The sequence below is a fragment of the Amia ocellicauda genome, chromosome 4 (assembly GCF_036373705.1).
Source record: "Amia ocellicauda isolate fAmiCal2 chromosome 4, fAmiCal2.hap1, whole genome shotgun sequence".
Taxonomy (NCBI): Eukaryota; Metazoa; Chordata; class Actinopteri; order Amiiformes; family Amiidae; genus Amia; species Amia ocellicauda.
The window spans coordinates 22,742,065-22,756,393 of NC_089853.1; the positions used below are offsets into that span (position 1 = coordinate 22,742,065).

A 14,329-nucleotide genomic window follows, 5' to 3' on the forward strand; every position below is an offset into this window, starting at 1 on the left:
AAAATAACATTAAACTGAACATATCTAATATCCAGCAAGTGATGCAAAATATACACTGTAAACAACATGTGTAATGTATAGCTATATGTATATTGAAACAAATAACCTGATCTCTACAAAAAAGAAAATAATACAGGAGTTCTTATACCACCAGAATGACAAAATTAAACATTTCAAAACTGGATTTATTCTTTCCATGCAAATATTAAGTCATTAAACACCAAAAGAAAGAATACACTCCAGGCCAGACTATAGCAGAGTGTCTCTACCATTAACTAGTCCAAAACACATTAGAATGTAGTCAAAAGCAGTTTATTTTACATATCATAAGAGACTCTTCATATACATTATTCAGTGACAATAAATACTCCAATTATGATAAAGAGCTTCTTGTACAGCATTGACTGAAGAACCGTGTGAACTTGAGATAAGTTTATTACATGACAATTAGGCCTAGATGTCCTCTGCAAGTGAAGCTGCAATGTTGCTGAAGTAATACAGATTAGCTTTGCAAGGTTATACAAAAGGATGTGGGTGATTGGATGAATCAGATTTGTTGGCAAAACCTTAAGTGCTATAATTGTGTTCACACAACACAATAAATATACCTCAAGTTATTCTTAACAAGCAGATCAGTTGCAAAATCATATCACTTGGAAGTACAGGAGCAATTCAGATTGTGGAACCAAGGAATGCATTCGTAAAACAATTTTCAGAAATTGACGTGCATCAACCTGGAAATCAAAGTTACCTGCCAAATTGCCTCTAGTACTGGGAGCTACGGCCAGGTAAAGAAGATGTTCCCATATGCAGGACCGTCTTGGCAAAATTGTATTATTAGCATTTAGACCAAACCAGAACACTTAGGTGAGTGAGATTGTACCGCCATGCATCTCCTAGCATGTTCTAAATCTGCATGAATTCTTGCTAGCCACAAAAATGTACTTGGGAGAGGAATGCTGGTATGTGGCCCTCTTTTCTTGACCTTTAGAACTGATAAGTTACCCTTCAACCTAAAAGACACAGCATATGGTATTAAGTTTTTAAGAACAGTCTGTGAAAATGTATTGTGGAATATCAGAGGAACCTCCGTTAGAAAGTATATGACAAACTGCAAACAAAAAGTTTTGTGGAGCAGGTGCAGATGCTATAAATGTTTGGCACATTAGCACCATTATCCACAGGACAGGCCTTTCTAGTGCATTTCGTGAGACCTTTATACAGGGATTGCAGTGGAGCACCAACCATGTGATCAGATGGAAGTAGTCCAGGGTGTCTGGGTACATTGCACATCATCACTGTCTTTTTGTCACCACGGACCAACAGGCCAAACCTGTGCAGGCAGTTACACAGTATCTTCATTCATGTGAAAATAAATTCTGGAAAAACACAGGTTGTTAGAAATTAAATCATTCATATAGTGTAAGAAATTAGGAAGGGGATTTTTTTTAAAGGAAAGATTACAAAAGAAAATTCATATTTACACATTACTCTGCTTCTTAAGTAAATGGTGCATTTTAAAATGTTACAGAATCCCATCCACTGCAATTTAAAAATCAAGAGGATTCAATTTAAATGTAAACATTAATCAGCTTCGACTAATAAGTTGCATGGCACCCAGTGTTCACAAAAGTTGCAACAGTGTCAAATTGAATTTCTACACAGTGTTCATATAAAATCAACTCTGGATTAAACGTTGGTGTAAAAACGTATTGTAATACTATTTACTGAATGTACATCAAATGTTGTCATATTGTTAGTGCATTATTTGGATATCTGCATCCTAAAAGGGTACAGGGTACACCATTAAATAACACACTTTTGTGCTGTAGTGTTGTGTCAGAATAAGTAGTCACTAAATTATGTCAGTACAAACAAACGATATTCAGACATATTCAGACATATTCAGACATACCTAAAGACTCTTTGGATTAGATATATGCATTTCGTTATACAAAGTTCAGAGGAGAAAAAAAAAAAATTAAAACAAAAACCAACAAAGAAATCTCCCAATCTGAGGTAAATATCTACTGTTACAAAAAATAAAATGCCAGGTCCATTAATTTTCAGTAAAACTCCTTCATAACAACACACTTTTTTCCTTACTGCTAGCACCTGGGCCTTTACCCAGATCCACCCATTCCACCCAAACTACGGTCAACCAAGAATGGAAAAACTGAACACTCCACTGCTGGATTTCAAAAGCCTATGAGAAACCCCTTGATGGTATATGGTCTATCAGGTAAGAACAGTCCAAAATTAGAGTGTAGAAGATATGCATGTAATACTGGCAAAGCTGTTATTGACAGTTTTTCTTGAGGTTAAGGAGTTAAATTAATGAAGATATAACACCAGGAGTCCATAGGTGTGTCCAGGATGTTAATAAAAAGGGGGGTCAAAGTTAGTTTAGATTTTAAAATAGAAAGCCTTGAATCCAAAGGTTAAAACACCTTAGGAGAATATCACTGAAGCATATGCACCCCATACTGGAATTCAGGTAAACATCCGTTGGTTATCTTAGTGGAGTTATTGTGTGTGGCTGCAGTTGCATTTCACAGGCTTAGTAACAGTGTCTAAGAAAGTCATCATTTTTTCTTGAACTCCTGTGAAAGAACCAAAACTGCTTTTGAGATAACAGGTGTGGGCACCGTGGCTACAGACATCAGGCAGTGGATATTTGACAGTTTGTACATCTATTAGGAGACGTCTGTCTGTAGCACTGTAGCTGAACTGTGCACCTATATATTCCATATGTCTTGACGAGGATAAGTCTGGCCTTTGACTGGACTTCTTCCCATTTCGTTGCACTGGATGGAACTGTTAAAAAAGAACGAAATACAGAAATTAAACTCCTAAAAAAAGAACAAATATGTTCAGCAAAAAGACAGCTCTCAAACGCCCCTTAAAGTTAACATTACACTGTGGTCAACAAATTTAACTAAATGTGATCAAAACAGACTACTCTACGTTGGTTTCCCTCTTTAAAATAGGTACATATTTGGTCAGTAATAATATCTGAACTTCTTAAACCTCAGTGCATTGTTTTTACATCACTTTTTACACTACTAAAATAAGGTTATAGTGAAAATGTACTTTACTAAAAAGGAACATTGGGACAGCAGAGAGTTTAAAGAGAAGATGTATGCTTTAAATAAATAATTATCACAAAGGACACATTACAATCCATATACAACAAACTTGCTCTGAATTGTTTTAAGAGATGCAGAACTCTTGGAAATTACTTTGAAGTCCTATCAGAGCCAAGTGTCAGAAATGTGCTTTGATCAAGTACAGACTTTCCCCGGTTAGCTCCTTTAATTAGTTCCATGGACATAGAGCACCATGTGAAAAAGCACTAATTAAAGCATGTATGGTTGAACAGAGTTTATGAGGTTTTAATTTAAAATGGCATCCTACATGAAGCTGTGTCAGTGCTCGGGGAGGGCAAACACAAAGTACTGTACATACGCTGCTCAGAGTGTGTGTGTTGCAAAACACACACAAAAGTGTCACCCCAGAGCATGAGCATTATAAAAGACATGGATATGAATTATTCAGACTGAACTCACTGAGCTGTAGATGCACCACTGCAGCAGTTTTGTCAGTAGTTAATGCCCAGACATTGAGATCATCTACTGAGTGAACATCTTCCAACTTCAACAGGTCCTCTTTAATGCGGGTCACATCCAGATGTCTTGGCACCCCTGCAGTTCAGAAGAAGTTACTATTATTGAAGGTGTAAAAATATTCCAAGAGTTAAAAAAAAAAACAGTCTAGAAATTGTGTACACTGCAATGCTTTGGGGAAGTACCAACAAGCAAACAAGAATAAACAATGATTTTCAGATTGCATTTAAAGTTCTTCAGGAGTAGCGGAGACATTAAACAAACAATTACAGTAATTCAACAAAAAACGCAAGGTTATCTCAACTGTGAAGACAAAACCCTGACCCAGGAGAAGTGGCTTACCTTCAAGTACAATAATCCCTGCATCCCTTATGATTCTAACTGTTGTGAAGAGAACAAGGACGGAGAAGATGTATGTGCAGATAGGGTCAGCAATCTTGTATTCAGGCTGTGGAGACAAAGTTTCATGCGATTTATTCAGTGGGTACAGTCCTTCCTGTTTAAAACCTGATTTGCCTTCCTATCTGTGCAGTGGAGCCGTTAAAGTGATTTTGACTTCAGTGCTAACATGCCAATAGATTTACTGCGGGCACAGTTGAAGACAGACATAATTAAAGACTGCTACACACCACACTGAAACATATAAGTAACACAAAGGTACAAATTCCAGACGTACAGGTGGGGTAAAGCAGATTCTTACACCTCAAAGTGCAAAAGCTGAAGTCAGCAATGAGCTATTATTTAATAATACAATGACAGTGAGAAACCAGGTATAAAAATCAAGAATTGATTTCAGATGTAACTAATGCAGAACAACATAAAAGGATACATTTGAACAAATCCCTATAGCTGAAGCCCTCCTTTCAGAGTATATGTCCTACTATAAGCCATTTAATTGACTTTAGTCTTAAAGTTTTTCCAGAGACCACAAGTACTGCATGCTTTGAAGGAACAGTAGAAGATTAGCATTTAAAAGGGGATTAACAACTGAGAAACGGTGTTTGCCATAAACTTCCAGAGCACTAATCTATCTAACCTGCAAATTAGGCCATTATTAAGTACCACTCTCACTAAGATGTTGCTCAGCACTTGAAAACGTTACAACCACAAAGTTTGTATTTCCTCAGATCACAGGAGTGTACTGCCTGTAACTTCAGAGTACATTGGGAAAACAAAGATGAGAAGCAGACATTAAATAAATAAATAAAACAGAAAAAAAGATTAGGACAATGAATGAACAGATTACAGCAGAAAATCCAGTTTTGTCAATTCTGAACTGTAGGGTCATGTTGTGAAAGAAAAACAAGATACTAGGTTTTATATTGATTTCATGGTGCTCTTTTAAACCAAATGAATGAATGTATGAATACACAGATTGCAGAATACCTTAAAGCGCACGATGTAAGCGGCAACCAGGACCCCGATGCTCTGCAGCAGGTCTCCCAGCGCATGGATGAAGGCAGCCCTCACTGCCAGGCTGCCGTGGCTCTGCTGGGGACCATGGCCGTGGCTGTGGCCGTGTGCTGAGCTGGGGGCAGCTGCAGGGGGCCCGTGGGAGTGGGAGTGGAGGTGCCCAGACTGATTCAGCAGGAAGCCCATTCTGCCAAGGTGAAGTAAACCACAGAGGGATCTCAGGCAGGGTTTCACAACACAGAGGAGCTTTTCATAACAGTTATTTACAGAAGAGGTCTTTTCAGAGAGGATATCTAAAATAACTTTGACCAAACTCAAAATGTCTTACTTCTAATCTAAAACCCTCCTCTGCTCTCTCGCAATGATTTATTTTTGTGATGTTATTACCAAAAGGGATTATGCTGACCTCTCTTAACATTAAGAGAAGATAAATATGTAAATCAGTTTTTACAGGGAAAAAATTTGAGAAAAAAAAAAGTAAGACTGGATTGATCCAAAGTCCTGTTTGACTAGGTCTTTTATAACTGTTTGCGAGAGATACTTCATCAAACATTAAACAACAATATACTGAATAAGTAAAGATGATTTAAAGATGGAATTCAGGGTGCATTTGGCATAGACTGGTGTGGGCAAAAAGATTGTGTGAACTATTCTAAGATATCCCTGTGTTCTATCATGTAGTCTTACTTACATTAAGTTTACTGCCACCCCAACTGCAGCAGTGATCAGCATGACATCACCATTAATGTCAAATTCCTGGTGGATTGTCCTCTGCACTGCTTCATTCAGCAGCACACCGGTCAGGATGTATATGAGCAGCACACTGATAGTGGCAGAAACCACCTCTAAGAACAGAAAGGGTCCAGTTACAAAACTGAACAGAAGCGATGATTTGTATCACTGCACGCACACACACAGCAACAAACAAAACAGTAGTCAAATTCCTCATTTAAACAAAGAACTTGACAAGCTGTGGTAAAACACTACCCAGACATTTTTGTCTAATGGTTTGGATGATGTCCAGATCTGCAAGTTGTTCATAATCTTGCTGAAGAATTTGCACAGGAAAAAGAAGGCAATAAACTGAAACTGTTACTTAACTATTAATAAATAAATAAATAAATAAATAAATAAATAAATAAATATTGATAGTGAGGTACCTGTATTTCAAGTTCATTAGCCTTTGGTTACACACTATTTGGCCAAATTATTAGAGAAAGCTACAAGTAGCCTACATTGATACTGAGCATATTAGGCTTCTAAGCAATTTATATCAAGTTCGGTAAAATAATAACATATGCATATTAGTGAACAGTATTATAAGAAAGGATTCTGTCTTCAAAGCTGAACAACTCCAGTTCTGCATAAACCAAAAACCTACGGGTGCTGCAAATGGTGTCCTTTAAATTTTGTGTGAGCTTAAAAATCACTGCAAAATAGACGTGTTATCCCATTAATGCACTACATTTATCTGTTTAAATTTATTTAGAGATCAGATGAAAAGGGACTTGAAATGCCACAGTGGTGTCTATATGGGTTCATAACCATGCTTCACAAAATTTATTTTTTTGTATACACAGTCAGGCCTGCATGAATCACAGCTTGGTTTGTTGTTCTTGAAAAAGACATGAGGCTATTATATTTATGTCATACATTGAGTCATGTCTCTTCAGTTTCATTACAATAAAAACTCTTGTATCGCCAGGCATTGCTTCCTCATGAGAATAAAATTGCAGAAGTCTGAATGACTGAGATTTTTTGCACCTTATAATGACTGAGATTTTCTGCACCTTATAAACCTCTGGTGTAAAAACAAATAATATTTTCATTAAGTGCATCAAAAGTTTATTATGAAAAGTAAACACAGAAAGCCATTTCACCTACCTAGACGATGTAATCCAAAGGTGAATCTCTTTGAAGGAGGTTTTGCAGACAGCCACAGTGCAAGCAAGGACACAACAATACCGATGAGGTCCGTTAGCATGTGAAGGGCATCGGTCATAATCGCTAGGCTATTGGCGAAATAACCACCTTCAGGTGAATTTTTAAAATGGGTTAAAATGACTAAAAAGGTGCAAGATACAGGTTTTCACTGTTAGCAGATTAACCACACAAAGACTGGATTAAGGTCTGACTGGGGAAAGAAAATAACTCAAACATCTGACAACAGGGGTGCCCAAAATCTGGTGCTGGATTGTATCAACTAAGTAGTTATGGCCTACAAGATGCACTGAAGACCAATGCAGTGCCACACTTTGGACAGCTCTGCTTCAGAATTCAAATGCAGTAAATAAGTACAGAAAAAATAATATACAAAAAGAGGTCAAAGTGTTCTGGTTTAGGTACTGTGAGGGGATATTGGGTGAATCCCAAGACTGTGACCAACCAAATGGTTTGTATATGTTTTACTTGTGTAACTGAGCTGCCGGTCTCGGCTGGGAAACTAACAACTGGTACTCGAACTGCTACTGCTCTGGCCAGCCTGTTCCCACCAGGTACACAATGTGCACGGACAGGGCTTTGTGAGTGAGTCGGCCTCTTACAATGAACAACTGAGACAGAAGGAGGTATGAAGAAGTGGAATAATACAGAGGCACTTAATATTACTCAGTAACCTTCTTAATCCATTTAAGCTGAACCATGCAAAGCCACACTTTGGTATGGTTGAACAAAAGTGCACTTTGACCCTTAGTTTGTGTAGAGAGAGAGAGAGAGAGAGAGAAAAACACATTAGGAAAATAGACACAAAACACATTACTAAACTAAGGAGCGGCATAATACGATTAGTTTCAGAACACATCATTATCCAGTTAAAAACACTGTAGCTTTTTTGAGTTAATCACTTGAGATGAATACAGATCATATGGCACAACAGGAGCTCGGATATGCAGTGGTGCAGAATACTTACCTATGAGTTCACCTATCATAAAGAGAAAGTATAATGTCGCAGCCAATCCCAGTTTTTTCATCACCCTGCCCTGCTTCAGCAGTTCAGTTTTCTTGGTGCAGCTCTCACAGGGGTCTGTATTAACGGCCGGACTACTGAGACTCGAAGACCCATCTAGCAGCGAGTCGTCATCGTCCGTCTGCGGGTTTATCTGGCCTCCATTAGCGCCGGCGCTGGAGCCAAATCCGCCCATCTCCCCCGACACCACCACTTTGAGTTTGTTGAATTTGGGGGTCTCCTCCTCCACCAGATCGTCCGCAAAATCAAAGGCAGCCGTGTCACTCAAATCCCAAGGCATGGGATCCCTTCTGAAGACAGACCTCATCCTATCCACAAGTCTGGCCCCAGACATGACCAAGAGTTTTTAAGTGCCTTCTTGTAAAATTATCAGTGAACTCAGATTTAATTTCCACAGAACATGCAGATCCCAGTTTTTTTAGATGACAACGGATGCTTCAGGGTTATTCTCAACTGGAGACATCTATTGTGAAACATTAAATGCAAAGTTACAATTGTAACACCAATAATTATACAAACAATTCCCAGTATGTCATTGAAAAATTAAACTTTCCAGTGCCACTGTCATGCGCAGTGTAGTGACACTTATGCTATACATGTATATGTTGTAGGTTGCCTGTGGTTAATTTGCTTAACACCGTTCAAGATGCACTATGTGTCTATCGCACATTTGCTGTAAGAAAGATGGGGGATATATTTTATGTTTTTTTTTTTTTAATATATACGGATACTATATTATTGTATCAGAAAACTAATGTAAGTTACACACACAGCACAAACGTACCGGTTTCACGCTCCTACAGTCCCTATATATAAAAATAAGCTCATGGGTTTAATAACAACTGTAAAATCAAAAACAGATCAACTCACCTTATTACTTGGTCCTTTGTAACTCTCAATGGGAATCTACAGCGCTACAAATGTGTATACAGATCGGGATCACTTTCTGTTGTGCCTCAACCAAACTGCAGTTGACAGGAAGTGATGAAAAAGCAGCCAAGGGCCTCGTTATTGTAGCGCAGATTTCTGCAGTTCTGCACAGATCTGCATAATTCCGCAGATTCGATTGGTGGAGCCGCGCAGATCCGCGCATAACTGCGTCAATCTGCGCGAATGGAACGGGACCTACGCGTTTCCAACAGTGTATATGCAGACGAGCTGCAAGTTTCTGTCTTCAAGCGTCTTGCTGGTGAAGTGTGGCGTGGAAATAGAGGCAGTGGTACAGGCTTCAGCAGGGTGTCTTGTTCGTGTTTGAGGCTTTAAACAATAACGAGTTTAAACGAGGCTTTTATTTTATTTTATTTTATTTTATGTTTCTCTTTATATAAGAGCTAGTGGCGTCAGTTTTACGCCCCACACAAGTGTAAATTAGACATACTGTAAAGATTAACGAACGACAGCGTAAACAGACAGCTGTCAAACAAAACGGTTCAGGCGTTTCTTTATCATATGACCAGCTCTACCGATTTATGAGCCACAGTGATTTATAATTACTTTGCGTTTTAATGCAGACGGTTTGGAAGACAGATACCTTAATAGAAGGTAGGCCTAAATGTTGACCTGGTGTCTTAAAAACAAAGTTATTTTGTGTGAAGTATATAATAATTTTATTGTTAGTCCCAACGCAAATAAGAATATATTGTGGATTTATGGCGTGAGTACAGTTGTAAATAGTTTAATGTATAACTGTCCATCAATTTTAAAAAAGGCTCTAACAGCTGAGCCAAAGATGTTATACCTGTAAATGTGCAATTTGGTAGTTTGTAGGCGGGGGTTTTCCAGTCCGTACAAGCAGTTTATTGTGCGCTGTTATGTGTTTTATCTGTACATTGTCTGTAAACAGTCGAGGAGTCACATGAGTGGAGTTTGAGTCACATGCGTGTTGTTTTAATGTGGATGTGTAACAGTCGTGGTTTATGGGAATAGGCCGCAGTCTGGTTTCTTGCTTCGTTAGTGCTCGGAACAATTCGTCTCTGAAGTGTGGTAGATATAATCTGAGATTTATCACATCGTCCTCCTATATTGATCTGTGGATTAGTATTACGCAAATTATTTATAACTCTTGATTTAATCGTTAGACTTTCTGTTAATTTCACGTACATTTTAGAACTGTGTAATGCATTTGTTTACGTTCCGGGCACGCAACATATGAATGCGGTTATATCCTATAAACCAAGAACGCAAGAAATGTGTGATACCTCCTAGCATTTCCTGGTTAGTGATCATAGCTGATGTTATGATACAATCCGAAGAAATTGTCTATGAAGGAACTTGTGGAATTTCTTCTAATTTAAAAAAGGTTAATGTTTCAATTATATTTATATACTGTACATGTAAGATGCTTAACCCTTTCATTGTGCGCACTGCAGATTTCGTGTTTGCTTTACCACAGTCAGTGTTTAATTTAAGATTCGCTTTTTACAGTTCCAAAATATTAGTTTGGATGTGGATTTCTGAAGACGTTATTAAGTACATCCTAGAAAGAGTTTAATGTAAATTATACACTGTATAATACAGTAAGGACGCAGAGGTATAGTCAGTGCAGAATTTAATTAACCCGGGATACGCAATAATAAGACATGTATTTGAACAAACTCGATACATTAAATGCTAATGACGTCGTTCACATACAATGTAATCCACATTGTCATTCAATTATAAAACAAATACAAATCGGGAAGTTGTGTGTGTCTGTTGATGTAAATACGTATTTATGTAATATGCACACACCCTATATCCTAATTATATTGCATTCTAACAGGCAAGTATATCCAAATAAAAAGACAAGCATGTATGCTATATAATGTGTTTTAATTGACATTGCCGTTTTTAATTAAATAACAAGTTGGTGGATATGTTCAATACACTATTATATTGTGGAGCAAAAACACAGCTAAATGTATGTAATGAACTCCTTTGTAAAGTCTTGTGCATGTCTGATACATTGGCAACAAATGAACAATGTAGCTCTACCTGCATTCCTTTGCTTTATTTAAGTGGGGAGCCCTTTGTGTCACTGAGTGCGGATTGTAATGGATCCAGAGGAGACAGATGTGCTGCCCTCACCCCAGGCTTCCCCCCTGCACAACAGCGGATCTATAGGTGCTTTTTTATTATTCTCTCTTTCTTTTCACACCAGAAGGACACATTCTTTCCATAATGAAGCTCTAAAGTTTGGTGCAAAAAAGACACGGGAGGAAAAAGTTATTCATGATTAATAATAGTAATGCAGTATCCAATATACATTAGCAGTTCAATAATGGGTGAGTTGAACAAGTGAAAACATTCAATAACCAATTAACTGGGGGGCTATTACAGCAAACACAAGGTTTAAGGCCTTGTCCATTTAACTGAAGGGGACCAATCCTTGGACCATGTAGAAGTCGGGCATGTACAGAAAAATGTCTGTTCTATAGAGGAAAAGGAGTTTGAAGTTGATAATTGTATGAAAGACCTGCTGATTCTCCCAGATTGGCGCTTCTTAATAAATTAATTATCCACATCATTTTTGTGTGTTTTGTTTCTTAATTGTTTCTCTGCAAGAGTCAACCTGCAGTTTTACAAAAGTGATTTCCATTTGAAAAGGTAAACATCTTGTCTGTATATATATATCTTATTTAGAAAGAACCTTTCCGCTGAAATTGCATTAATTGAAGACTTTATTTTAATAATAATACAGTTGTTAATGATTTGTGAATACTTGCTTGCTTCAATTCATCATGTATTCGTATGTATTATTGTTTTATATTTCACTTTTCCACAGAGTCAAATATAGTGTCTCCAGAATCCAGTGTCTCTGAGGAGCCAGTGTTTGTGGATAAGGCAGCTGTTGGGAAGCTGACTGATGGACTTATCTCTCATTATTTGCCCGACCTACAGAATTCAAAGCAGGCGCTGCAGGAGCTGACGTAAGTGCAGTTTTAAAGAGTAAATAATGTGCTTCTCATATATAGAAAATACAGAAAATAAGTATTTTAATACATTTGTAATTATTTTGGATTCCCTTGAAAAAGCAAGGATTTCCTACAATTGCCAAAAAAAAATGTGTAGACCTATTCAATCATTTGTCACCTGGTAGGAGGTTATTTCTCAAATGCAGACTTTGGATATGTGGTACTAAATAAGTGTCCTTTGGTGCTCATGTAGAATTTATTTGCTTAATATCTCTCCTTTCCAGACAAAATCAAGTGATATTACTAGACACGCTTGAACAAGAAATCACTAAATTTCGCGAGTGCAATTCTTCACTTGATATAAATTCACTGGTAAGGTTTTTATTTATTATTATTTTTTCTCTGCAAGTGTTCACCTGCTGTTTAACAATTCAAGTGATATCTATTTTACAATTCATCATCTGTTCAAGTGTATGTATATATATCTTTCTGGAAACCCTAAAGTACTTTTTTATGTATATATATATATATTCATATGTAGTTAAAAGCTTGCATTATCTTTTGTTAAAAAACCTGCATATTTAAATTTAAAGCAAGATATGCAATATCCAATAAAGTTTTTTAACATTATTTCACTTTAATCCTGAATTAGAATTATGTATGTGTTTTTATGCTGTAATAAATACTGCAATTACTTAGTGTGCAGGTATTTCAATAATTGCACCATTTTCTTTTCAGTTTACAGAAGCAAAATACTATCACAATAAATTAGTAAATATAAGAAAAGAAATGATGATGCTTCACGAAAAGACAACAAAACTCAAGGTATGTGAGTGTTTCTGTCACCGGCTTGGTTCTGATTGTACATTTTCACACACATCAGTTCACTTCACGTGTGCTTTTAGATACTGTAATTTGTTGGCCCCACCATCCAAAATATTTCTAGAAATTTGTAGTTGATGGTTTCAGGGTCACTTTTCACTTTTCCCTTACAGAAAAGAGCTTTGAAACTTCAACAGCAGAGGCAAAAAGAAGCTCTGGAAAAAGAGCAACAGCGGGAGAAGGAGCTTGAGAGAGAGAGGCAGCTAATTGCAAAACCTGCCAAGCGGACTTAGACCTGGACAGTACCTTTAGAGAAGCTGAAACAGTCTCAGTGACAGGCAGCAGCTGAAGAGCTTACCAAAGACAGTGTCTGTGGTGCCACAGTGGAACAGGTACAATTTGTGCTTGGCAAAAAGGATTTCCCACTGCTTCTGAATGCCAGCAAGTAATACCTGTGTCGGCATTACTGAAAGACAAACTCTAAACAGTATTAAACTGTCTTTCTTTGGTCATGTTTTTGAATCAACTTATAGTCTTCGATGATAATTATTGAGCTGGCTTGTGCTTTCTTGCCTTGTGCAGAGGTTTCTCTGATATGTATAATGGAACCGCCCTTTGAAGAGTCCGAATCTGTGGCCCATTGTAAATGCAGTGTGCTGAGTGGACAGAAAGCAGCTCACTGGCCCTGCTGCTGTGGTTGGTCAGCACAGCTTTCACAGAGATACAGGGCAGACAGGGTTTCATATGGAAAAATAAAATGAATTTTGTTGTTTAATGGTGTTAATCTGACCACTTATTATTTATTTTCAATTTGTATTGGTTACCATGTACTTTTTGGCAGATACTTAGGCTACTTGATTTCAGTTGTTGAATGTATCAGTTACAATGTTTTTAAGATCATCGTTGCCTTTTAAATATTGTCGCATTTTGTTATTAGCAACAGGTGTTTCGATATTTTTCTTGTCAGGTTTTCTTCAAACATAATACATATTTTGATTTCATGCAAGATTTATAAGGTTATATCATTTTTTTTAATGTCAGTTACATTGATCTTTAAGTATTTGCATTGTTTTAATACTACATCAAAGTATTTCAAGTGCAGTCTTAAAGTATTACAAAATTAAGTAAATCACTGGTGAAATCTGCTGTTTAAATGGTATGAATCCCTTACATTCTATATCTTCTACTGCAAATTGTTCAACAGATATCTTTGTAATATTTCTGTACTAATTGCAATGCCACACCAATGCTGTAGCAAACATTAATTGCAGTCTAAATAAAATCTTTTCATGTTTTCTAACTCAAGTTTTACAATGTTGCTTGTTTTATTGAATGTGCCTTTTAATATAACCTGATCTTTCACAGGCAGAACCCGCATACAAAAATGTTTATTATTAGTGAAGAAGGAATTACTCTCTTTGTTTTGCATCTTGGGAAAGAAAGGAAGCATTGTGTAAATGTCACTCTTAAATAGTTTGTTTTCCTGTTGTGTGCTTGTTGGGGTGGTATTCTGTCTGTTACTTGCAGTGTGTCAGTATCAGGTAAGTTCCTATGGCAGACTTTCTTCAAGTCATTCTCCTCAATTCCTCAGTCTCTGTGGCCAAGCGGAC

General features: G+C 37.2%; 2 protein-coding genes across 3 annotated transcripts; one reads left to right on the forward strand and one right to left on the reverse strand.

Annotated features, from left to right (window-relative positions):
• Positions 1 to 296: 296 nt before the first annotated feature.
• slc30a4 (solute carrier family 30 member 4) lies at positions 297 to 8,978 on the reverse strand. Its single transcript, XM_066701428.1, has 8 exons — positions 8,875 to 8,978; positions 7,948 to 8,467; positions 6,924 to 7,070; positions 5,731 to 5,884; positions 5,013 to 5,226; positions 3,969 to 4,074; positions 3,570 to 3,704; positions 297 to 2,817 (listed from the first exon to the last, which is right to left on the reverse strand). The coding sequence occupies exons 2-8, from the start codon at positions 8,336 to 8,338 to the stop codon at positions 2,663 to 2,665; spliced, it is 1,302 nt and encodes a 433-aa protein (XP_066557525.1). The 5' UTR covers positions 8,339 to 8,467; positions 8,875 to 8,978; the 3' UTR covers positions 297 to 2,662.
• A 188-nt stretch (positions 8,979 to 9,166) lies between these two features.
• bloc1s6 (biogenesis of lysosomal organelles complex-1, subunit 6, pallidin) lies at positions 9,167 to 14,024 on the forward strand. 2 transcript variants are annotated; one of them, XM_066701432.1, is made up of 6 exons: positions 9,167 to 9,546; positions 11,002 to 11,106; positions 11,768 to 11,912; positions 12,182 to 12,269; positions 12,636 to 12,722; positions 12,893 to 14,024. In XM_066701432.1, exons 2-6 carry the CDS (start codon positions 11,037 to 11,039, stop codon positions 13,010 to 13,012), a joined length of 510 nt encoding a protein of 169 aa, XP_066557529.1. In that variant the 5' UTR covers positions 9,167 to 9,546; positions 11,002 to 11,036; the 3' UTR covers positions 13,013 to 14,024. The 2 variants fall into 2 exon arrangements, with proteins under 2 accessions (XP_066557529.1, XP_066557528.1); XM_066701431.1 differs by lacking the exon at positions 9,167 to 9,546 and adding an exon at positions 9,553 to 10,303.
• The last annotated feature ends 305 nt before the right edge of the window (positions 14,025 to 14,329 follow it).